Source organism: Trachurus trachurus (assembly GCF_905171665.1).
Source record: "Trachurus trachurus genome assembly, chromosome: 9".
Lineage (NCBI taxonomy): Eukaryota > Metazoa > Chordata > Actinopteri > Carangiformes > Carangidae > Trachurus > Trachurus trachurus.
Window position 1 is genome coordinate 9,628,214 of NC_139895.1, and position 26,626 is coordinate 9,654,839.

General features: G+C 40.9%; 3 protein-coding genes and 1 pseudogene across 4 annotated transcripts; all 4 read left to right on the top strand.

Moving 5' to 3' along the window:
* Nucleotides 1-1,767: 1,767 nt before the first annotated feature.
* On the top strand, nt 1,768-3,249 carry LOC310991920 (nuclear factor 7, ovary-like; the record flags this gene model as incomplete). Its single annotated transcript, XM_083979849.1, has 1 exon — nt 1,768-3,249. One exon carries the CDS (start codon nt 1,768-1,770, stop codon nt 3,247-3,249), a length of 1,482 nt encoding a protein of 493 aa, XP_083835975.1.
* A 2,810-nt stretch (nt 3,250-6,059) lies between these two features.
* On the top strand, nt 6,060-7,516 carry LOC310990758 (nuclear factor 7, brain-like; the record flags this gene model as incomplete). Its single annotated transcript, XM_083978249.1, has 1 exon — nt 6,060-7,516. The coding sequence occupies exon 1, from the start codon at nt 6,089-6,091 to the stop codon at nt 7,514-7,516; it is 1,428 nt and encodes a 475-aa protein (XP_083834375.1). The 5' UTR covers nt 6,060-6,088.
* A 3,136-nt stretch (nt 7,517-10,652) lies between these two features.
* Nucleotides 10,653-12,165, top strand: LOC310991922 (nuclear factor 7, brain-like; the record flags this gene model as incomplete). The annotated part of the gene is made up of 1 exon (XM_083979851.1): nt 10,653-12,165. The coding sequence occupies exon 1, from the start codon at nt 10,690-10,692 to the stop codon at nt 12,163-12,165; it is 1,476 nt and encodes a 491-aa protein (XP_083835977.1). The 5' UTR covers nt 10,653-10,689.
* A 4,960-nt stretch (nt 12,166-17,125) lies between these two features.
* LOC310991923 (E3 ubiquitin-protein ligase TRIM35-like) lies at nt 17,126-26,608 on the top strand (annotated as a pseudogene). Its single transcript has 2 exons — nt 17,126-18,549; nt 25,473-26,608. The product of its transcript is annotated as an E3 ubiquitin-protein ligase TRIM35-like (transcript).
* Nucleotides 26,609-26,626: the final 18 nt, after the last annotated feature.

Genomic DNA, 26,626 nt, shown 5'->3' on the forward strand with positions numbered 1-26,626 from the left:
GTGAGCTTCCCTTGAAGTTGGTCAGCTGGTGTAGCCCCTGCCACACTTGCCTAGGATCGTTGTGTGCAAGGTGGTCCTCAACCTTCCTCCTGTAGTTCTCTTTGGCAGCTCTTATGCCTCTCCTCAGGTTTGCTCTAGCCACGTTGTACTGGGCCCTGTCACCCATCCTGAAGGCTGCGTCGCGGGATCTCAGCAGGGACTGTACTGTACATGTCATCCAAGGTTTTTGATTAGGGTAAACACGTATGCGTTTCTCCACAGTGACAACATCTGTGCAGAATGTGATATAGGATAGTACAGCCTCTGTGTGCCCATCCAGGTCCAGCTGTTCAAATACATCCCAATCAGTGCGTTCAAAACACTCCTGTAGTTGGGGCAGCGCATCCTCAGGCCAGGTCTTTATGTATTTCATGGTGGGCCTAGTTTTCTTATTGTGGGGGGTGTAGGATGGGATTAAAAGCAGGGAGAGGTGGTCTGATAAGTCCAGGTGAGGGAGTGGTACTGCTCTGTATGCAGATTTCAGATTTGAATAGACACGGTCCAAGGTGTTTTTCCCCCTGGTGGCGCACTTCACATGTTGGAAAAATTTGGGGAGCACAGTCTTAAGGCAGGCATGATTGAAATCTCCAGCAACAATGTGGACACCATCAGGGTAGGACCTTTGCTTCTTGCTGATGATGCATTGGAGAAGGTCTAAGGCTTTACTGGCGTTGGTGTCAGGTGGAATGTAGACAGCAGTGATGATCACTGCCATCAGCTCTCTGGGGAGGTAGAATGGTCTGCACAGGACAGTCATTGCTTCCAGGTCGGGAGAGCAATGAGTGTGGATTGTTCTACAGTTTGTGCTCCAGTCATTGTGAACAAACATACACAGACCTCCTCCCCTGCTCTTACTGGAGTCAGAGTTCCTATCAGAGCGATGGAGAGAGCGCCCCGCTAGCTGCACCGCTGCGTCTGGGATCCGCGGATTCAGCCAGGATTCCGTGATGACCAGTACACAGCAGTCTCGTACGCTGTTGTCGGCTGCCAACCTTAGCTCCATCTCCTCGATTTTGTTGGTGATTGATCTGGCATTAGCGAGGAATATGCTGGGGATCGGCGGTCTGTGGGGCTGCTTCCTTAGCTTAGCAAGCAGACCCGCCCAGCAGCCTCGCTTCTGCTTTCGCTCACGCCGCCACCTGCGCTGCCTCTCGGGGCCGACAACAATCCAGGGGCTCCCCGGCGGTCTCGCTATGTCCGGAGGTATATTGTTCATCCGCTGGAAATCGGCCGTTACCCCGGGTCGATGCCTCCAGCTGATGTCCAGTAGGGTTGTCCGGCTGTAGAGCTGCTCGGCTACGGCGTACCCATACATCCATAGTACAATCAAGCACACAAACACACACTGGAATAGCGAGCCAAAAGCCACTGCGTCAACGCGCGCCGCCATCTTCTTCATTAAAAGCTGAAGAAAAATCGGCAAATAATTAAATAAAAGCGGATGTGTTTACCCTGATGTTGTTTCAAAAATGTTTAACCAATAAATGAAAAAGATCCACATGACTTTGAATGAATAAAACAGTAATGTAAAACTGCTGGCAAACAAACAAGCAGAACAGGACAGGTGACATTCAGTGACACAGGTAGAGAGGAAGTGAAAATAAATCAGACAGTGTTGATCGGAGCTGAGACGCCCTTACAGTGTGTGAGATCTCTACTGGAAAACACACGTTCAGAGGACTGTAAGAGGAAAGTTGAGGACTCAGTAACTCGGTGAGTTTTGCTGAAATGGCTAGGAAAGCTTCTGTCTTGGAAAGTTTCCTGAGTTGCCACGTGTGTTCAGAGACTTTCAGAGATCCTGTGTCTCTGAGTTGCAACCACAGTTTCTGTTCAAGCTGCCTGAACAAATTCTGGGAACAAGCTGAAAACAAGAACTGTCCCATCTGTAAAAGACGATCTTCAATGGATTATCCAGATATCAATCTTACACTAAAGGATCTGGCTGATTCCTTTACTGGGAGCCAGAAATCTGGATCATCAGAGACTGACTACATCTGTGTTGAGGGGGAAAGCAGTGGTTCACCTGTGAAAAAAAGAAAAATGGAGGATGAGGTGGTCTGTAGTAAACATGAAGAGGAGCCTAAATTGTTCTGTAAGGATGAAGATCGAGTTGTGTGTCCTGTCTGTGAGGTTTCTGTCCACCAGAGTCACGAGGTGGTTCCTGTAGAGGAAGTAGTCAGTGACCTGAAGCAGCAGCTGGAATCTGACTTAAAGTCTCTGAAGGACAAGAGGAAAAAATATAAAAAAGTGGCGAAAACATACGATGAAATGTTTCAACACTCCAAGAAGCAGCTGTCGTCCACAGAGAGGCAGATCAGAGCAGAGTTCAACAAGCTCCACCAACTCCTGAAAGAGGAAGAGGAGTCCAGACTGGCAGCTCTGAGGGAGGAAGAGGAGCAGAAGGGGAAAACTATGAGCAGAGAGATGAAGATGATTGAGGAGCAGATCTCCTCTCTGTCGGACAGTATGTGTGCTGTTGAAGAAGAGCTGCAGAAACACAAGGTGGCGTTCCTCAGCAGTTATAAAGCCACTCAGACCAGAGCCAGAGCCCAGTGCTCGCTGTCAGATCTGCAGCTGCTCTCAGGAGCTCTGACAGATGAGGCCAAACACCTGGGCAACCTGTCCTTCAGAGTCTGGGAGAAGATCAAGGAGAAGATCAAGGAGAAGGTCCACTTCACTCCTGTCATCCTGGATCCAAACACTGCATATCCCATCCTCCATCTGTCTGATGATCTGACCAGTGTGAGAAATGGAGACACAAAGCAGCAGCTTCCTGACAATCCAGAGAGAAACACTCAGTATCCCAATGTTCTGGGCTCTGAGGGCTTCAGCTCAGGGAAACACAGCTGGGAGGTGGAGGTGGGAGATCATCCTGGCTGGACGGTGGGTTTGGCTAAAGAGTCAGTTGACAGGAAGGGAGAACGAGGAGCTTCACCAAAAGATGGAGTCTGGTGTTTATTGTATGGTGATGGAAAATACACCAATGGTGTTGGTAAGCCTTTGACAGTGAAGAAGAGTCTCCAGAGGATCAGAGTCCAGCTGGACTATGACAGGGGGGAGGTGTCCTTCTACGACCCTGAAGACATGACTCACATCTACACTTACAGAGACACTTTCACTGAGAAACTCTTCCCATTTTTCGAAATTGGAAAATCTGGTGATGCTGAAACCTCTGATATCAAAATCTGTCGCGCTGAGATCAGTCTGTGATGTTCAGGTACGTTAAACATGATGGTTTCAGGTTTATTAAACTCTAAACAAATTTTTCTGTCATTTTGTCTTTAAATCACAATTAATCAGTATCTCATTAGACTGATCAGCAGTCTAGTTTAGTGTGTATACTGTGTAACATTCACAGAACTGTTTTTTTTTTATCATGTCCATTTTTGCCATCACGATTAATATGTGAGAAAACTTAAAACAAAATGCTAAGAGTGTATCACATCATCATCAAGAGATAAACTGTTATCAGCATCTTGTTCCGTGTCACACAACATACTATTATATAGTTGTTAATGTTTTGATTTTTTCCCCCTTTTTGTGGCTGTTGGTTTGTGAGCAGTTTTCGTTTTTGAGCCTCTCTTTTTTGATGATTTCATCACCTATTGATCTGTTATTTTATAGTTGGGAAACATGTGCTAATAATGATACATTTTATAATCAGATGTTTAAAATGAAATGCTAATTCCTGTTAAATCTGTCAGACATGTTTGATTCTCTATCATCATTACGACAATTTCCGTTTCATCTCTCCTTGTGCTTTTTCTTCACAATGAATTAATACTGTATCTTGGTTAAAACATGACTCAGTTTGTCCTGATTTACTAAAGCTGTACTACACAGATAGACACTGAGGGTTTTGCATTTAGACCTCTCAGATAATCTTGTTTAAAGGGACAACGAGGAGTTTCTCCATCAGCAGAACGAAAAATTCTGCGACAATAAAAAAGTCTCATATTAATGTGGATGAATCTACGTTACCCACACTTGTTAATGGGCCCATTTTCGATAAATATATCGTTTTGTCTCTATCATCAATTTGTTATTATTAGTGGTGGCGGAAATGCTGGGTGAGCCGACCAGTGTTTCCTTACTTTCAGTTTCGCGGCGGGTCATGAGAATAACGCCGCCGAATCACCGTTTATGGTCGGGACTACGACAGTATCTGATCGTCTTCGAATCTTGATGAATGAAAACATGAGTCTGTCTTGCACCAGTCAAAGAGTTTCACGGTGCGCGCGGAGGCTCATAAATGTAGTGTGAAAACGCTTCGCTTTTGACACGTGACTTAAAAACAAAGTGGAGGTAAACATAATACGGAGGTTTCTGATAACACTGAGACGACATGCATGTTCCATTCATATAAATACACAGTATCAAATAATGGATCCAACTTGCAAGCAGTTGACTTGATTATGGGTTTCTCTAAGGACGGGACATCACATTAAATGTCCTAAATGTACAAAATGTATCGTTCTTGGCAAGCTTGTATATCAAAACATGCTTTTTTCTTTAAAGTGTTTGCATTTTATCATCAGATGTTTAAAATGAAATGCTAATTCCTGTTAAACTGTCAGACATGTTTGATTCTCTATCATCATTATGACAATTTCTGTTTCCTCCCTCCTTGTGCTTTTTTCCTTCACAATGAATTAATACTGTATCTTGGTTAAAACATGACTCAGTTTGTCCTGATTTACTAAAGCTGTACTACACAGATAGACACTGAGGGTTTTGCATTTATTCCTCTCAGAAAAACTGCGTGATGTCATGGAGGGATATGGGTTATTGTTGTATTGTGTTTCTCAATGATTGATACCTCATTGCTGTAAATGATGGTGTGAATATCTGTTTTCTATTTGATACATTTTTTATTGTATATAATTTACTTGTATTATTTTAAATTCATGGGGTCTTATGTCATGTTTTGTAAAAAACTAAACAAAACAGTGATGTCTTAAGAGAGTAAAAAGCAAATATAGAAAATTTACATAACTATTCAAATTCATGAACTGTGGCAGAATTTTGTTTAATCTCATTTAACAACTTCACTATGATGCCACAACTTTTTATTACCGGTTGAACAAGTCGTAGCAGTTGTTGAATTACACATCAACTGTGAGTGATCATGTTTGTTCTGTCACCTGAAGACCTGAGAAGAAATAAAAACACCCGTTGATTCATTAGATCTGGCTGCATGCAGCATTTATTTGTTCATATTTTATATACGGAGAAGGACACTCGCTTCTCATAAGAAATAGTACAAAATGGATCAACCCCTTTTTGACACGTGACTTAAAAACAAAGTGGAGGTAAACATAATACGGAGGTTTCTGATAACACCGAGACGACATGCATGTTCCATTCATATAAATACACAGTATCAAATAATGGATCCAACTTGCAAGCAGTTGACTTGATTATGGGTTTCTCTAAGGACGGGACATCACATTAAATGTCCTAAATGTACAAAATGTATCGTTCTTGGCAAGCTTGTATATCAAAACATGCTTTTTTCTTTAAAGTGTTTGCATGCCCCTTGTGGTATTGTAAGTACGGACAGTAGGAGATCTGAAGTGATTTTGTTGTGGAGTGTTGTGAAGTGAGGACCCAGGAAGACGTTGAATGAATGGATCAACACACCGATCGTATCCTCCATCGTGGTCGCTCGTGCTTTCACTCCTCAGCTCTCCTGCCCTGTAAACTGACACTTCTGAGGGGCTGCTGAGCAAAGATCAACAGTTCAATTCAACTGGACTCTTTGCTAAATGTATCAATTGTAAAACATAGAGAGAGAAAAAAAAAAGCTTATCCTGATTCCTCCTCAAAAGGCAGATTTCAAAGAGAAAAAAAAAGTGTGAGACTGTGCAAATTAAGATCAAGGTAAGATAAGACAAAGATATTTATATGATTCAACAATTTCTACGTCCTCACTATGAATCGGAGCTGAGACGCCATTACAGGGAGTGAGATCTCTACTGGAAAACACACGTTTAGAGGACTGTAAGAGGAAAGTTGAGGACTCAGTAACTCGGTGAGTTTTGCTAAAATGGCTGAGAAAGTTGCTCTCTTTCAAAGTTTCCTGAGTTGCCACGTTTGTTCAGAGACTTTCATAGATCCTGTGTCTCTGAGCTGCAACCACAGCTTCTGTTCAAGCTGCCTGCAACAATTCTGGGAACAAGCTGAAAACAAAAACTGTCCTATTTGTAAAAGGAAATCTTCAAAGGAGTTGCCTGATGTGAATTTTACTCTGAAGGATCTGGCTGATTCCTTTGCTGGGAGACAGAAATCTGGGTCATCAGAGACAGAAAAGCAACATGAGAAACGAATGGTGGTTTGTAGTAAACATGAAGAGGAGCCTAAATTGTTCTGTAAGGATGAAGATCGAGCTGTGTGCACCGTCTGTGAGGTTTCTCATGACCAGAGTCACAAGGTGGTTCCTGTAGAAGAAGCAGTCAGTGACCTGAAGCAGCAGCTGAAATCTGACTTAAAGTCTCTGAAGGACAAGAGGAACAAATACAAACAAGTGGAGAAAACATACGATGAAATGATTCAACACTCCAAGAAGCAGCTGCTGTCCACAGAGAGGCAGATCAGAGCAGAGTTCAACAAGCTCCACCAGCTCCTGAAAGAGGAAGAGGAGTCCAGACTGGCAGCTCTGAGGGAGGAAGAGGAGCAGAAGGGGAATACTATGAGCAGAGAGATGAAGATGATTGAGGAGCAGATCTCCTCTCTGTCAGACAGTATGTGTGCTGTTGAAGAAGAGCTGCAGAAACACAAGGTGGCGTTCCTCAGCAGTTATAAAGCCACTCAGACCAGAGCCAGAGCCCAGTGCTCACTGTCAGATCCACAGCTGCTCTCAGGAGCTCTGATAGATGAGGCCAAACACCTGGGCAACCTGTCCTTCAGAGTCTGGGAGAAGATCAAGGAGAAGGTCCACTTCACTCCTGTCATCCTGGACCCAAACACTGCATATCCCTGGTTCCATCTGTCTGATGATCTGACCAGTGTGAGACGTGGAGACACAAAGCAGCAGCTTCCTAACAATCCAGAGAGATGCAATTACTTTGCAGATGTTCTGGGCTCTGAGGGCTTCAGCTCAGGGAAACACAGCTGGGAGGTGGAGGTGGGAGATCATCCTGAATGGAGTGTGGGTTTGGTTAAAGAGTCAGTTGAAAGGAAGGGAGAGTATTTACCTTCACCAAAAAATGGAGTCTGGTGTTTATGTCATCGTGATGGAAAATACACCAATGGTGATGGTAAGACTGTGACAGTGAAGAAGAGTCCAGAGAAAATCAGAGTGCAGCTGGACTATGACAGGGGGGAGGTGTCCTTCTACGACCCTGAAGACATGACTCACATCTACACTCACAGAGACACTTTCACTGAGAAACTCTTCCCATATTTCAGTATTGGACCGTCTAGTGATGCTGAAACCACTGATATCAAAATATGTCCCACTGAGATCAGTCTGTGATGTTCAGGGATGTTAGTTTTTCTATCATGACGGTTTGAGGTTTATAAAACTCTAAACTCATCATGACACTTTACAGCCAAGCTGCTTCTACACCTGCTCACCTGTTATGTTGTCTTTAAATCACAGTTAATTAATATCTCATTAGACTGATCAGCAGTGTCGTTGAGTGTGTATACTGTGTAACATTCACTGAACTGATTTTTTATAATCATGTCCATTCTTACCATCAAGATCAATATCTGAGAAATTGTAAAACAAAATGTTGAGAGTGTATCACATTGTCATCATCAAGAGACAAACTTGTTCACATGTTTATTGTCCTGATTATCAGCATCTTGTTTCGTGTCACACAACATACCGGAAAATATTTATCCACCCCCACTGTACTGATGTTTTTCCATTTTGTGACCGTTTGTACATGAGCAGTTTTAGATTTTGAACCACGTATTCATTTTTTTTTTTTTTTGAAGATTTCATCACTTATTGATCCGTTGTTTTATAGTTGGGAAACAGGTGCCAGTAATGATACATTTTATCATCAGATGTTTAAAATGAAATGCTAATTCCTGTTAAACTGTCAGACATGTTTGATTCTCTATCATCATTACGACAATTTCTGTTTCCTCCCTCCTTGTGCTTTTTTCCTTCACAATGAATTAATACTGTATCTTGGTTAAAACATGACTCAGTTTGTCCTGATTTACTAAAGCTGTACTACACAGATAGACACTGAGGGTTTTGCATTTATTCCTCTCAGAAAAACTGCGTGATGTCATGGAGGGATATGGGTTATTGTTGTATTGTGTTTCTCAATGATTGATACCTCATTGCTGTAAATGATGGTGTGAATATCTGTTTTCTATTTGATACATTTTTTATTGTATATAATTTACTTGTATTATTTTAAATTCATGGGGTCTTATGTCATGTTTTGTAAAAAACTAAACAAAACAGTAATGTCTTAAGAGAGTAAAAAGCAAATATAGAAAATTTACATAACTATTCAAATTCATGAACTGTGGCAGAATTTTGTTTAATCTCATTTAACAACTTCACTATGATGCCACAACTTTTTATTACCGGTTGAACAAGTCGTAGCAGTTGTTGAATTACACATCAACTGTGAGTGATCATGTTTGTTCTGTCACCTGAAGACCTGAAGAAATAAAAACACCCGTTGATTCATTAGATCTGGCTGCATGCAGCATTTATTTGTTCATATTTTATATACGGAGAAGGACACTCGCTTCTCATAAGAAATAGTACAAAATGGATCAACCCCTTTTTGACACGTGACTTAAAAACAAAGTGGAGGTAAACATAATACGGAGGTTTCTGATAACACCGAGACGACATGCATGTTCCATTCATATAAATAAATACACAGTATCAAATAATGGATCCAACTTGCGAGCAGTTGACTTGATTATGGGTTTCTCTAAGGACGGGACATCACATTAAATGTCCTAAATGTACAAAATGTATCGTTCTTGGCAAGCTTGTATATCAAAACATGCTTTTTTCTTTAAAGTGTTTGCATGCCCCTTGTGGTATTGTAAGTACGGACAGTAGGAGATCTGAAGTGATTTGGTTGTGGAGTGTTGTGAAGTGAGGACCCAGGAAGACGTTGAATGAATGGATCAACACACCGATCGTATCCTCCATCGTGGTCGCTCGTGCTTTCACTCCTCAGCTCTCCTGCCCTGTAAACTGACACTTCTGAGGGGCTGCTGAGCAAAGATCAACAGTTCAATTCAACTGGACTCTTTGCAAAATATATCAATTGTAAAACATAGAGAGAGAGGGAAAAAAAAGCTTATGCTGATTCCTCCACAAAAGGCAGATTTCAAAGAGAAAAAAAAAGTGCGGGACAGTGCAAATTAAGATCAAGGTAAGATAAGACAAAGATATTTATATGATTCAACAATTTCTACGTCCTCACTATGAATCGTGCTTACAGTGGTGTTTGCTTTATGTTTCCTAAAAATCAATAACCACTGTCTTAGTTTTTGAGACATTAAGGTCAAGAAAATTGTTGCCACACCACTTAATGAAATCAGGAAGAGCATTACCATGATCTGACTCTGTGCCATGAAGAATGACAACAACAGTGTCATCTAAAAATGTAACAAGGAAGCTATCTGTCTTAAGGCACCTGAAGCTGTCAGTATATAAAATACAAAGTAATGGAGAGAGGACACATCCTTGTAGTGAACCAGTGTTGGAGACCAGAGTTTTAGAAAAGACCCCATTGACTAAAACCTGCCGTGTCCTGTTTGTTAAAAAATTTAAAAGCAAGGCTAAAAGCTGATCATGCAGATTAAAATAAGACACTAGTCTCTCGATTAAAATATATTGTTGCATCTTATTAAAAACCCCAAAAATAAATTTAAAAAAATCGGCAAATAAAAGCCTGACATTAGGTTTCTCCAGGTGTTTATATATTTTATCAAGGATAAAAAGTTTTGCATCATCCACTCCCTTATTTCTTTGGTGGGCAAACGGAAGAGGATCAAGTTTGTCTACAACCAGAGAGAGAACCTTGTTTTTTTTTAAAGACTTTTCACTACAAGAGAAGTGAAGTGGTCTGAATGCTTGTAATTCCGGGGGGTTCATAACCTTGGGAATGGTAATTATTGTGGAACATTTCCATGCAGCCTTTCTTTCCTGAGGTTCACCTGAGAAAAATATATTTTTCTTTTTACAATAGGCTACAATGTTTACTGACAAACTGACACAAATGTTTTATTTTTCTCTTATTTCAGTTTCATTTTTGTTTGAATCTCCTGCCTTGTGATTTTCTTCATATTATATTAAAATAAAAGCGGAAGTGTTTACCCTGATGTTGTTTTAAAAATGTTTAACCAATAAATGAAAAAGATCCACATGACTTTGAGTGAATAAAACATTAATGTAAAAACTGCAGCAGATAAACAAGCAGAACATGAAGTAGTAAGTACTCCACTGGACGTGTCCACAGCTCTACCTGCTGGTGAAAACACAACATGACTGTGTGTTAAAGTACAGAGGTCGATGAAACTGAAAGTATATGTGACATTGTCGATCGGAGCTGAGACGCCATTACAGGGAGTGAGATCTCTACTGAAAAACACACGTTTAGAGGACTGTAAGAGGAAAGTTGAGGACTCAGTAACTTGGTGAGTTTTGCCGAAATGGCTGAGAAAGTTGCTCTCTTTGAAAGTTTCCTGAGTTGCCACGTGTGTTCAGAGACTTTCAGAGATCCTGTGTCTCTGAGCTGCAACCACAGCTTCTGTTCAAGCTGCCTGCAACAATTCTGGGAACAAGCTAAAAACAAAAACTGTCCCATTTGTAAAAGACGATCTTCAAAGTCTTATCCAGATGTCAATTTTACACTTAAGGATCTGGCTGATTCCTTTGCTGGGAGACAGAAATGTGGATCATCAGAGACTGACTCCATTGCTGGCTCCTTTGCTGAGGGGGAAAGCAGTGGTTCACCTGTGAAAAAACGAAAGAAGGATGAGGTGGTCTGTAGTAAACATGAAGAGGAATCTAAATTGTTCTGTAAGGATGAAGATCGAGTTGTGTGCACCGTCTGTGATTTTCCTCACCACCAGAGTCACAAGGTGGTTCCTGTAGAAGAAGCAGTCAGTGACCTGAAGCAGCAGCTGAAATCTGACTTAAAGTCTCTGAAGGACAAGAGGAAAAAATACAAACAAGTGGAGAAAACACACAATGAAATGGTTCAACACTCCAAGAAGCAGCTGTTGTCCACAGAGAGGCAGATCAGAGCAGAGTTCAACAAGCTCCACCAGCTCCTGAAAGAGGAAGAGGAGTCCAGACTGGCAGCTCTGAGGGAGGAAGAGGAGCAGAAGGGGAAGACTATGAGCAGAGAGATGAAGATGATTGAGGAGCAGATCTCCTCTCTGTCAGACAGTATCTGTGCTGTTGAAGAAGAGCTGCAGAAACACAAGGTGGCGTTCCTCAGCAGTTATAAAGCCACTCAGACCAGAGCCAGAGCCCAGTGCTCACTGTCAGATCCACAGCTGCTCTCAGGAGCTCTGATAGATGAGGCCAAACACCTGGGCAACCTGTCCTTCAGAGTCTGGGAGAAGATCAAGGAGAAGGTCCACTTCACTCCTGTCATCCTGGACCCAAACACTGCAAGAGGATGGCTCCATCTGTCTGATGATCTGACCAGTGTGAGATATGGAGACAAAGAGCAGCAGCTTCCTGACAATCCAGAGAGAAACACTAAGTATGCCACTGTTCAGGGCTCTGAGGGCTTCAGCTCAGGGAAACACAGCTGGGAGGTGGAGGTGGGAGATCATCCTCGCTGGAACGTGGGTTTGGCTAAAGAGTCAGTCGACAGGAAGGGAGAACGAGTAGCTTCACCAGAATATGGAGTCTGGTGTTTATTGTATGGTGATGGAGAATACACCAATGGTGATGATAAGACTGTGACAGTGGAGAAGAGTCTCCAGAGGATCAGAGTCCAGCTGGACTATGACAGGGGGGAGGTGTCCTTCTACGACCCTGAAGACATGACTCACATCTACACTTACAGAGACACTTTCACTGAGAAACTCTTCCCATTTTTCGAAATGGAAAAATCTGGTGATGCTGAAACCTCTGATATCAAAATTTGTCGCACTGAGATCAGTCTGTGACGTTAAGGTAGGTTAATCATGATGGTTTCAGGTTTATTAAACTCTAAACTAATTTTGCTGTCATTTTATCTTTAAATCACAATTAATCAATATCTCATTAGACTGATCAGCAGTCTAGTTTAGTGTGTATACTGTGTTTCATTCACTGAACAGTTTTTTTATCATGTCCATTTTTGCCATCACGATTAATATCTGAGAAAACTTAAAACAAAATGAGTTTATCTCTTGATGATCACATAATCATCAAGAGATAAACTGTTATCAGCATCTTGTTTCGTGTCACACAACATACTAGTATATCTATAATGATTAGATTTTTTCCCCCTTTTTGTGGCTGTTGGTTTGTGAGCAGATTTAGTTTTTGAGCCTCTCTTTTTTGATGATTTCATCACTTATTGATCTGTTGTTTTATAGTTGGGAAACATGTGCTAGTAATGATACATTTTTAAAATGAAATGCTAATTCCTGTTAAACTGTCAGACATGTTTGATTCTCTATCATCATTATGACAATTTCCGTTTCATCCCTCCTTGTGCTTTTTTTTCTCTTCACAATGAATTACTGTATCTTGGTTAAAACATGACTCAGTTTGTCCTGATTTACTAAAGCTGTACTACACAGAGAGAGACTGAGGGTTTTGCATTTAGACCTCTCAGATAATCTTTTTTTAAAAACTGTGATGTCATAGAGGGATATGGGTTATTGTTATATTGTGTTTCTCAATGATTGATACCACATTGCTGTAAATTGTGGTATGAATGTCTGTTTTCTATTAGATTTTTTTTTAAATCTTTGTTGTATTTCATTTACTTGTATTATTTTAAATTTATGGGGTCATGACTCAGTTTTTCCTGATTTACTAAAGCTGTAGGCTACTACACAGAGAGACACTGAGGGTTTTGCATTTAGACCTCTCAGATAATCTTGTTTAAAAACTGTGTCATAGAGGGATATGGGTTATTGTCATAGATTGATACCACATTGCTGTAAATTATGGTATGAATGTCTGTTTTCTATTTGATTAAAAAAAAAATCTTTATTGTATTTAATTTACTTGTGTTATTTTAAATTCATGGGGTCTTATGTCATGTTTTGTAAAAAAAAACAAAAAAAAAACAGTGATGTCAGTAAAAAGCAAATGTTATAGAAAATTTACAAAACTATTCAAATTCATGAACTGTGGCAGAATTTGGTTTAATCTCATTTAACAACTTCACTATGATGTCACAACGTTTTACTACCGGTTGAACACGTCGTAGCAGTTGTTGAATTACACATCAACTGTGAGTGATCATTGTTTGTTCTGTCACCTGAAGACCTGCGAAGAAATAAAAAACACCCGTTCATTCATTAGATCTGGCTGCATGCAGCATTTATTTGTTCATATTTTATGTACGGAGAAGGACACTCGCTTCTCATAAGAAATAGTACAAAATGGATCAACCCCTTTTTGACACGTGACTTAAAAACAAAGTGGAGGTAAACATAATACGGAGGTTTCTGATAACACCGAGACGACATGCATGTTCCATTCATATAAATACACAGTATCAAATAATGGATCCAACTTGCGAGCAGTTGACTTGATTATGGGTTTCTCTAAGGACGGGACATCACATTAAATGTCCTAAATGTACAAAATGTATCGTTCTTGGCAAGCTTGTATATCAAAACATGCTTTTTTCTTTAAAGTGTTTGCATGCCCCTTGTGGTATTGTAAGTACGGACAGTAGGAGATCTGAAGTGATTTGGTTGTGGAGTGTTGTGAAGTGAGGACCCAGGAAGACGTTGAATGAATGGATCAACACACCGATCGTATCCTCCATCGTGGTCGCTCGTGCTTTCACTCCTCAGCTCTCCTGCCCTGTAAACTGACACTTCTGAGGGGCTGCTGAGCAAAGATCAACAGTTCAATTCAACTGGACTCTTTGCAAAATATATCAATTGTAAAACATAGAGAGAAAGAGAGAAAAAAAAGCTTATGCTGATTCCTCCACAAAAGGCAGATTTCAAAGAGAAAACAATACATTTTAAGATTCCTTCATCAGAGCTATCACTTCATCTTTGTCGTGAAAATAAAAATGGCACGTAAAGTAAGCTTTGCAAACATCTGCAAGGTGTGCATGTGCACAATACTGCACATCTGGCTGTCTTTGCTTCACAGGAATGGTTGAATACTGTCCGCTGTGTTGTACAGATTCAGCTTAAAGGGTCATGCTGTTTTGCTCTAGACATCCCCGCAGAGCTTAGTGCAAAAATAGTTCAAGTCCTCTTTCACTTTTTAAATCAAACAGACAAGACTGAAAGCAAAACATTTTTTTTTTAAATGGCAAACGGTGAATATCATAAAGATACTATTTACAGTCAATGAACCAAACATAGAGCTGAACAAATGAAAAGATTTTAAATTCTGCACAGCAACGCTCTTACACACACACGTGGCCTGTACAATCTGGAAAAGGAGAGCACTTCATCTCAAGTATATTTCTAAGCTCATTTGGAAACAAGATTACAAGACTGAAACAGATTCAACTGTTGCATGTCAATATCTGTGCAAAAACTGTTCTGCTGCCACTTCTACTGCAACTCATTAAAGAGTTAGCCTATGTAACCGGAGGATTAACGATCAACTCCAAATAAATTCAAGTTAAAACTAGAACCTGACTAACACTGGATCGATACTTGATATTTGACTTGTCTGATATTGATATATCAAATCCTTTTTGAGAACCTGTAGCACACATGATTAACTTTCTCAGAGTTCAATGATTCTCGTCCCTATAAACTAAATAACCGCCAACAGCCAAAATATGTTAGCCTAGCTTAGCATAAACACTGGAAGTGTGGGGAAACAGCCAGCCTAAGATCACAAATTAACACATTGCATTTTGTTTAATGCTCCGAAAAGTGAAAACGGTCACAACAAGATACAGTATGACATGTTTATTACAGTAGCAAGCTTTAAAAGTGCTACTTGATGTTTCCCTCTACTTCCATGTTAAACTAAGCTAAGATAAGATAACATATCTCCTGCTTCCTGTAGCTCTATATAATTCATACCGATGTAAGAGGCGTCGAGCTGCTCTTTTAAATATCCAATGAGCAAATAAACACGTTTCACTAAAAAAAAATACAGCTTTAAACAACTGAAATGAAACAATATTCCTAAACTTATCGACAAAAGTAAGACAAATATTTTCATAAAAATATTTTATTATCATATGGAAAAATCAGAGGTACGATAAACTATAGGCTACTGGCAAATTAAGTAGTGTGCACTGTGGGCTGTTTTATTAAAATTAACTTGATTTGTGATTGTTTCATTAACTGATAGGCTACTAAGTAATTCATATTTTGTATGAACGTGTCCCTCATTTGGGCCTACTGGTATTCTTTTTACTGGTATTTCTATACAGAAGATTTATGTAGGCTACTCGTAATGGTCAGGCTCATAAATAAAGACAAAGAAACCCCACATCCCTACATTTCTATTCCTTTATACTCTAGAAACAGATGGTCTCATTTAAATGATTTTTTTTACGCTTTGATTTCTTTTTTTTTTCAGTTAGTTGAATTGAGTTGAGATCACTTTACGTATCCCATACGACAGTTCTGTTTCTATAGTTGACCATTTGCAGTCATTTACACGAACATTCATACAAGTGAGGAGGAAAGTGCGAGACAGTGCAAATTAAGATCAAGGTAAGATAAGACAAAGATATTCATGTGATTCAACAATTTCTACGTCCTCACTATGAATCGTGCTCACAGTGATGTTTGCCTTATGTTTCCTAAAATCAATAACCAATTCCTTAGTTTTTGAGACATTAAGGTCAAGGAAAGTGTCGTCACAAATGAAATCAGGAAGAGCATTACCATGATCTGACTCTGTGCCATGAAGAAGTGACAACAACAGAGCAATGCCATCTGAACATTTAACAAGGAAGCTATCTGCCTTAAGGCACCTGCAGAAAATACAAAGTAATGGAGAAAGGACACATCCTTGTAGTTTTAGACAATACTCCATTGACTAAAACCCGCTGTGTCCTGTTTGTTAAAACATGTAAAAGCAAAGCTAAAAGCTGATCAGGCAGATTAATATAGACACTAGTCTCTCGATTAAAATATATCGTTGCATATTGTTAAAAGCTGATGAAAAATTGGCAAATAAAAGCCTGACATGAGATTTAAATTTCTCCAGGTGTTTATATATTTCATCAAGGACAGAAAGTTTTGCATCATCCACTCCCTTATTTAATAGGTAGGCAAACGGAAGAGGATCAAGTTTGTCTACAACCAGAGAGAAAACCTCATTTTTTAAAGATTTTCTCAAAACTTTTCACTACAAGAGAAATGAGGGCCACAGGTCTGAGTGCTTGTAATTCCCGGGGGTTCTTAACATTGGGAATGGGAATTATTGTAGAACATTTCCATGCAGCCTTTCTTTCCAGAGGTCCACCTGAGAAAAAGATTGTTTTCTTTTTACAATGGGCTACAATGTTTACTGACAAACTGGGTCAAACTGACACAAATGTTTTCTTTTTCTTTTATTATTTCAGTTTCATTTGTGTTTGAATCTCCTGCCGTGTGATGTGTTTACCCTGATGTTGTTTTAAAAATGTTTAACCAATAAATGAAAAAGATCCGCATGACTTTGAGTGAATAAAACAATAATGTAAAAACTGGCTGCAGATAAACAAGGAGAACATGAAGTAGGAAGTACTCCACTGGACGTGTCCACAGCTCCACCTGCTGGTGAAAACACAACATGACTGTGTTCAAGTGAAAATCATTGATAGAAGTGAAAGGAAGTGAAAGTAAATGTGACAGTGTCGATCAGAGCTGAGACGCCATTACAGGAGGTGATATCTCCACTGAAAAACACACGTTTAGAGGACTGTAAGAGGAAAGCTGAGGACTCAGTAACTCGGTGAGTCGTGTTGCTGCTGTTGTGTATGAAATGGCTGAGAAAGCTGCTCTCTTTGAAAGTTTCCTGAGTTGCCACGTGTGTTCAGAGACTTTCAGAGATCCTGTGTCTCTGCGCTGCAACCACAGCTTCTGTTCAAGCTGCCTGCAACAATTCTGGGAACAAGCTGAAAACAAAAACTGTCCCATTTGTAAAAGGAAATCTTCAAGGGATTTCCCTGATGTGAATTTTACACTGAAGGATCTGGCTGATTCCTTTGTTGGGAGACAGAAATCTGGATCATCAGAGACAGCAAAGCAACATGAGAAACAAATGGTGGTTTGTAGTAAACATGAAGAGGAGCCTAGATTGTTCTGTAAGGATGAAGATCGAGCTGTGTGCATCGTCTGTGAGGTTTCTCATGACCAGAGTCACAAGGTTGTTCCTGTAGAAGAAGCAGTCAGTGACCTGAAGCAGCAGCTGAAATCTGACTTAAAGTCTCTGAAGGACAAAAGGAACAAATACAAACAAGTGGAGAAAACATACAATGAAATGTTTCAACACTCCAAGAAGCAGCTGTCGTCCACAGAGAGGCAGATCAGAGCAGAGTTCAACAAGCTCCACCAGCTCCTGAAAGAGGAAGAGGAGTCCAGACTGGCAGCTCTGAGGGAGGAAGAGGAGCAGAAGGGGAAGACTATGAGCAGAAAGATGAAGATGATTGAGGAGCAGATCTCCTCTCTGTCAGACAGTATCTGTGCTGTTGAAGAAGAGCTGCAGAAACACAAGGTGGCGTTCCTCAGCAGTTATAAAGCCACTCAGACCAGAGCCAGAGCCCAGTGCTCACTGTCAGATCCACAGCTGCTCTCAGGAGCTCTGATAGATGAGGCCAAACACCTGGGCAACCTGTCCTTCAGAGTCTGGGAGAAGATCAAGGAGAAGGTCCACTTCACTCCTGTCATCCTGGACCCAAACACTGCAGATCCCATCCTCCATCTGTCTGATGATCTGACCAGTGTGAGACGTGGAGACACAGAGCAGCAGCTTCCTGACAATCCAGAGAGATTCACTAGGTATCCAGATGTTCTGGGCTCTGAGGGCTTCAGCTCAGGGAAACACAGCTGGGAGGTGGAGGTGGGAGATTATCCTAACTGGAATGTGGGTTTGGCTAAAGAGTCAGTTGACAGGAAGGGAGAGATAAGTGCTTCACCAAAAGATGGAATCTGGTGTTTAAGGCACCGTGATGGAAAATACACCAATGGTGATGGTAAGACTGTGACAGTGAAGAAGAGTCTCCAGAGGATCAGAGTCCAGCTGGACTATGACAGGGGGGAGGTGTCCTTCTACGACCCTGAAGACATGACTCACATCTACACTCACAAAGACACTTTCACTGAGAAACTCCTCCCATTTGTCAGTATTGGACGGTCTGGTGATGCTGAAACCACTGATATCAAAATGTGTCCCTCTGAGATCAGTCTGTGACGTTCAGGGATGTTAGTTTTTCTATCATGATGGTTTGAGGTTTATTAAACTCTAAACTCATCATCACACTTTACAGCCAACCTGCTTCTACACCTGCTCACCTGTCATTTTGTCTTTAAATCGCATTACACATTATGCTGATGTACACTTGAAACTTTCATTCATTTTTTTGATCTTGTCCATTCTTACCATCAAGATTAATATCTGAGAACAATTGAAAACAAAATGTTGAGAGTATCACATCATCATCATCAAGACATAAACTTGTTCACATGTTCATTATCCTGGTTAGAGAACAAAGGGAATGGCGTGCTCGACTCTAGTGTAAAGATAAAACTGGGTGCCGGCCCAAAAATCGAAACACTGAAAAAACTGAAATGGCAGCACTCACAAAATAAACTTGAAATATTTATTTAACGCACAGCAGTGCCTGACGGACGCGTTTCAGCCCTTGGCTTTCTTCAGTGTGAGGAGTCCTCACGCTGAAGAAAGCGTCCGTCAGGCACTGCTGTGCGTTAAAAACATATTTCAAGTTTATTTTGTGAGTGCTGCCATTTCAGTTTTTTCATTATCCTGGTTATCAGCATCTTGTTTTGTTTGTTTATCCACACATCCATTGTTCTGATGTTTTGATTTTTTTCCCTCCATTTTGTGACCGTTTGTTCATGAGCAGTTTTAGTTTTTGAGCCTCTCATTAATATTTCTTTTTTTATGATTTCATCACTTATTGATCCGTTGTTTTATAGTTGGGAAACAGGTGCCAGTAATGATACATTTTATCATCAGATGTTTACAATGAAATGCTAATTCCTGTTAAACTGTCAGACATGTTTGATTCTCTATCATCATTACGACAATTTCTGTTTCCTTCCTCCTTGTGCTTTTTTTTCTTCACAATGAATTAATACTGTATCTTGGTTAAAACATGATTCAGTTTGTCCTGATTTACTGAAGCTGTACTACACAGAGAGACACTGAGGGTTTTGCATTTAGACCTCAGATAATCTTATTCAAATGATGTCATGGAGGGATATGGGTTATTGTTGTATTGTGTTTCTCAATGATTGATACCTAATTGCTGTAAATTATGGTATGAATATCTGTTTTCTATTTGATACATTTTTAAAAAATCTTTACTGTATTTAATTTACTTGTATCATTTTAAATTCATGGGGTCATAATGTGTCATGTTTTATAAAACTAAACAAAACAGTGATGTCTTAAGAGAGTAAAAAGCAAATATAGAAAATTTACAAAACTATTCAAATTCATGAACTGTGGCAGAATTTTGTTTAATCTCATTTAACAATTTCACTATGATGCCACAACTTTTTACTACCGGTTGAACAAGTCGTAGCAGTTGTTGAATTACACATCAACTGTGAGTGATCATGTTTGTTCTGTCACCTGAACACCTGAGAAGAAATAAAAACACCCGTTGATTCATTAGATCTGGCTGCATGCAGCATTTATTTGTTAATATTTTATATACGGAGAAGGACACTCGCTTCTTATAAGAAATAGTACAAAATGGATCAACCCCTTTTTGACATGTGACTTAAAAACAAAGTGGAGGTAAACATAATACGGAGGTTTCTGATAACACCGAGACGACATGCATGTTCCATTCATATAAATACACAGTATCAAATAATGGATCCAACTTGCAAGCAGTTGACTTGATTATGGGTTTCTCTAACGACGGGACATCACATTAAATGTCCTAAATGTACAAAATGTATCGTTCTTGGCAAGCTTGTATATCAAAACATGCTTTTTTCTTTAAAGTGTTTGCATGCCCCTTGTGGTATTGTAAGTACGGACAGTAGGAGATCTGAAGTGATTTGGTTGTGGAGTGTTGTGAAGTGAGGACCCAGGAAGACGTTGAATGAATGGATCAACACACCGATCGTATCCTCCATCGTGGTCACTCGTGCTTTCACTCCTCAGCTCTCCTGCCCTGTAAACTGACACTTCTGAGGGGCTGCTGAGCAAAGATCAACAGTTCAATTCAACTGGACTCTTTGCAAAATATATCAATTGTAAAACACAGAGAGAGAGAGAAAAAAAGCTTCTGCTGATTCCTCCTCAAAAGGCAGATTTCAAAGAGAAAAAAAAGTGCGAGACAGTGAAAATTAAGATCAAGGTAAGATAAGACAAAGATATTTATATGATTCAACAATTTCTACGTCCTCACTATGAATCGTGCTTACAGTTGTGTTTGCCTTATGTTTCCTAAAAATCAACAACCACTTCCTTAGTTTTTGAGACATTAAGGTCAAGAAAATTGTTGATACACCAGACACTTAATGAAATCAGGAAGAGCATTACCATGATCTGACTCTGTGCCATGAAGAAGTGACAACAACAGAGCAGTGTTATCTAAAAATGTAACAAGGAAGCTATCTGCCTTAAGGCACCTGAAGCTGTCAGTATATAAAATACAAAGTAATGGAGAGAGGACACAACCAGTGTTAGAGACCAGAGTTTTAGACAAGACCCCATTGACTAAAACCCGCCGTGTCCTGTTTGTTAAAAAATTGTAAAAGCAAGGCTAAAAGCTGATCAGGCAGATTAAAATAAGACACTAGTCTCTCGATCAGGGCCGGTTCTAGGCAGGCGTATATGAGGGGGCAGTCAGAAATGTGAAGGGGGCATCATGTGAACACATTATGCTCCAGCACTTTTTTTCTCTGTGCTTATAGTAACTTAATTGCATTGGGTTGTTGACTATGTGTCCAACCCCAACCTGGGGCCTCATTTATCATCGTGGATACACCTTTTTTTTTACGCCATTTTCCCCTCGTTTTGTGCGTACGCACTTTTCTCCGCCAAATTTGGGATCTATCAAGCCAAAACCTGACGGGGAAAAGTGCGGACATTTACACCCATTTTGACCCTGGCGTACGCCTTTTTTGAGGAACAGGAGGAATTGGCGACACCGTTGCTGAGTCAGAGAACTGCAGTGTGAGAGGGAGAGAGGAGCGGAGTACATTTAGAAGAGCACAGAGGATTTTTTAAAGTAATTGTGGTAGTGGTGGACCGGTGCTGGCAATCCAACCCGCTCTATAATAACACTAGGCTTTATGTTAATTGATAAACAGAGCGCATTGTGGATTTTGCTTTTTTGATTAGGCTATGTGTGACGTCCGACAAGGATCAAACCATCCAAGTTTAAAAACACACCGGCAGCAGCGCCCGTGATCTGCAGCTACTGAGACTGTTATTATTCTGTCACCTGAGTTAACGAGGTGCACGTGTGTTTGGAGCTGACGAGAGGGGAGAATAAAGAGCTAGACAACGCGGCCCTGAGGAGGAACTGTGAAGGACTCAGCTGTAATGGAAAATGACCTAAACCGAGTCCAGTAGAGCTGTAACTGTGTAGTGGGAAGGCCTGCAAAGTAATGGTAACTATCGTCCTGCTTCCTACATTGTTTTAACATCTAGGTAAAAAAAAAAAAAAAGATTTTCTGGGATAAACGGGCAGATTATATAAGATTCTTCTTCTTTCTGCTCCCTTTTGTTGAGATTTGGGAGGTTTTTGTTTTTATTGTAGCTTATTAAAATGCAAGATCATTTTTCTGACTGATTTATTGCCCGTGTATCTGCTTTCGGAGAAGCGGAGAAGTTCCGCTTCTTTCCCCCGTCCTCCGCCCGTTGTCTCCGTTGTCACTTTGTTGTCACAAAAGTTGCTGCGCCACAGAGAGCACATGGCTAATTAAATATGCACGTGCTGACCATATAGAGTTGTATATAGGCGTTCCGGGGGCGGAGTAAGAGGTGTGTTCACGTGTGCACCATTCTTGAGTCCTGTGTGATTTTTTGCGGAGAGTTGTGCGTACGCACAGTTTGATTGATCTGAAAAAGGTGTAAATATTTAGGGTGTACGCCATTTTCGTCTTTTCGCCGTACGCAAATATTTAGTAGCAGTTTTACACCCTCTTTGATAAATGAGGCCCCTGGAGAAGTGGATTGCACTTTGTCAGGCCTCTACCTTCAGACCTGTCCAACTAGGGGTCAGGGGGGCCAACCAGGGTCTCAGAGCCCAGATTTGTTACTGTCGTAATGCAAAGAGCCACATTATATGGGGGGTTAGGGGTGCATATGAAGATGCATTGCAAACCCAGAGGGGGTGAAAAAGGTGAGTAGCTAAACCCCTGTAGGGGGGTCTGGGGGCATCCCCCCCAGAAAATGTTGGTGATTTTAACATGTAAGTGAAGCATTCTGGTGGTGGGGGGGGGGGGGGGGGGGGGGGGGGGGGGGGGGGTCTATGGTCAAGATTTACAAAACTGAAAGGTAGTCTTATGAATACTAAAAAAGAAAAAAACAAACAGAACATTTTAGAAAAGAACAGTGTCCCTTTTTGGCAGATTTTTGTGCTACTGCAGATAATTTTGTCAATTTATAATATACACATTTTTGAGTATATTAAAATGTTCTTTCTCAACTTCTAAAATTTTGATTTGAGGGGGCAAGAAATTTATTTGAGGGGGCGCTGCCCCCTCTTGCCCCTGCATAGAGCCGGCCCTGGTCTCGATTATTATGTTGTTGCATCTTATTAAAAACCAAAAAAATAAATTTAAAAAAATCGGCAAATAAAAGCCTGACATGAGATTTAGGTTTCTCCAGGTGTTTACATATTTTATCAAGGATAAAAAGTTTTGCATCATCCACTCCCTTATTTCTTTGGTGGGCAAATGGAAGAGGATCAAGTTTGTCTACAACCAGAGAGAGAACCTTGTTTTTTTTAAAAGACTTTTCACTACAAGAGAAGTGAAGTGGTCTGAATGCTTGTAATTCCGGGGGGGTTCATAACCTTGGGAATGGGAATTATTGTGGAACATTTCCATGCAGCCTTTCTTTCCTGAGGTTCACCTGAGAAAAAGATCCTTTTCTTTTTACAATAGGCTACAATGTTTACTGATAAACTGACACAAATGTTTTATTTTTCTCTTATTTCAGTTTCATTTTTGTTTGAATCTCCTGCCTTGTGATTTTCTTCATATTATATTAAAATAAAAGCGGAAGTGTTTACCCTGATGTTGTTTTAAAAATGTTTAACCAATAAATGAAAAAGATCCACATGACTTTGAGTGAATAAAACAATAATGTAAAAACTGCTGCAGATAAACAAGCAGAACATGAAGTGGTAAGTACTCCACTGGACGTGTCCACAACTCCACCTGCTGGTGAAAACACAACATGACTGTGTTAAAGTGAAAATCATTGATAGAAGTGAAAGGAAGTGAAAGTAAATGGGACAGTGTCGATCAGAGCTGAGACGCCATTACAGGAAATGAGATCTCTACTGAAAAACACACGTTTAGAGGACTGTAAGAGGAAAGCTGAGGACTCAGTAACTCGGTGAGTCGTGTTGCTGCTGTTGTGTATGAAATGGCTGAGAAAGCTTCTGTCTTTGAAAGTTTCCTGAGTTGCCACGTGTGTTCAGAGCAGTGGCGGCTGGTGACTGAAAAAATTGGGGAGGACAGGAGGAAAACCAGTCCACGGTGTCATGTTATTTTAGTCAACTACCTATCTCTACTTTCTTATATTCGATTTAATTTGAGTAATAAAACAATGACGTACAAGACTTCTTTAAAAAAACATTTTATTAAATGATAAAAGTCTGTTGACATCAGGACCATGAGTGGAGGTGAGTGACTTTGACATCAGGACCATGAGAGGAGCAGAGATCCTGTTGACAACATCAGAGGTGCAGAGTGAGCAGAAATCAAACTTTGTCAGTTTCATAGTATAGTCACCGGCATGCCAGCCATCTGCTCTACCCACTACGCTACCGCAGCAGTTTACAAAGACTGCAGGACAGCACAGCACATCACACAACACTCATTAGTACACTCGCCCAAGACAAAGTGCGTTGCTGTTCCGTATTATGTCCCGCTGTTGTGCCGCTAAATATCTTCTCCTTCCGCGCCTCGACCCCAGGTTACCGTTGTGACAGTCAACGCGAATGCAGCTGTCAGAGTAACTACACGACAGCAGCATATCACAACAAAACAACTTCGTTGCTGCTCCGTATTGTGTCCCGGTCGTGCCGCTAACATTATGTCCTCCAACCGATTCCAATATCGCTGAAAACTCCATATTTCTTGTCCGAGCATAGCTGGTAGTGAAAGCTGTAAAATACATAGCGGTATTTCCTGTTTACAGCTGTATAAATGTGAGAATGAAATTTGGGAACTGTTATTGGACCAACCTGCTGTCAATCTTGTGTTCTGATTGCTGATTGGTACAGAAGAGCCTCCTCCGTCATGACGTCATTTTACGTGTCTTAGCCAATCACAGGTCAGGATGAAGACATCCTAAATGCATTGAGTCAATGGAAGAAGATCCCGCCCCGAGGCCAGTTAGGGAAGTAAAAATCTTGCCACCTCCGTAGAGCCCCCACCTTCCTGCTCCCTGCTCCTCACACAGCCTGCTCTGTCTCCTGAGCCTGCTGGCGGCGCAGTTGAGCCGTTTTAAGTGGATTTTCTTCCAAAAAACAAACTTTTTTTATGATAAAATACATATATAATATTTTATAAATTATACTGAGATTTGGTAATGATTTATTTCAACCAGTTACTCTTTCTTAAATAAAAAATAAATTTTCCTTTTGCCTCTCAAAAATAGAGGAGGACCAACCTCCTCTGCCTCAATGGACCAGCCTCCTCTGGTTCAGAGACTTTCAGAGATCCTGTGTCTCTGAGCTGCAACCACAGTTTCTGTTCAAGCTGCCTGAACAAATTCTGGAAACAAGCTGAAACAAGAACTGTCCTATTTGTAAAAGGAAATCTTCAAAAGAGAATCCGTGGGTGAATTTTACACTGAAGGATCTGGCTGATTCCTTTGCTGGGAGACAGAAATCTGGGTCATCAGAGGCTGAAAAGCAACATGAAAAACAAATTGTGGTTTGTAGTAAACATGAAGAGGAGCCTAGATTGTTCTGTAAGGATGAAGATCGAGCTGTGTGCACCGTCTGTGAGGTTTCTCATGACCAGAGTCACAAGGTGGTTCCTGTAGAAGAAGCAGTCAGTGACCTGAAGCAGCAGCTGGAATCTGACTTAGAGTCTCCGAAGGACAAGTTGGATATATACGAGGAAGTGGAGGAAACATACGATGACATGATTCAACACTCCAAGAAGCAGCTGTTGTCCACAGAGAGGAAGATCAGAGCAGAGTTCAACAAGCTCCACCAGCTCCTGAGAGAGGAAGAGGAGTCCAGACTGGCAGCTCTGAGGGAGGAAGAGGAGCAGAAGGGGAAGACTATGAGCAGAGAGATGAAGATGATTGAGGAGCAGATCTCCTCTCTGTCAGACAGTATCTGTGCTGTTGAAGAAGAGCTGCAGAAACACAAGGTGGCGTTCCTCAGCAGTTATAAACCCACTCAGACCAGAGCCAGAGCCCAGTGCTCACTGTCAGATCCACAGCTGCTCTCAGGAGCTCTGATAGATGAGGCCAAACACCTGGGCAACCTGTCCTTCAGAGTCTGGGAGAAGATCAAGGAGAAGGTCCACTTCACTCCTGTCATCCTGGACCCAAACACTGCAGATCCCATCCTCCATCTGTCTGATGATCTGACCAGTGTGAGAAATGGAGACACAAAGCAGCAGCTTCCTGACAATCCAGAGAGATGCAATTACTTTGCAGATGTCCTGGGCTCTGAGGGCTTCAGCTCAGGGAAACACAGCTGGGAGGTGGAGGTGGGAGATCATCCTGACTGGAATGTGGGTTTGGTTAAAGAGTCAGCTGACAGGAAGGGAGAGATATTTACCTTCACCAAAAAATGGAGTCTGGTGTTTATGTCATCATGATGGAAAATACACCAATGGTGATGGTAAGACTGTGACAGTGAAGAAGAGTCCAGAGAAAATCAGAGTCCAGCTGGACTATGACAGGGGGAAGGTGTCCTTCTACGACCCTGAAGACATGACTCACATCTACACTTACAGAGACACTTTCACTGAGAAACTCTTCCCATATTTCAGTGTTGGACCGTCTGGTGAAGCTGAAACCTCTGATATCAAAATCTGTCCCACTGAGATCAGTCTGTGACGTTCAGGGATGTTAGTT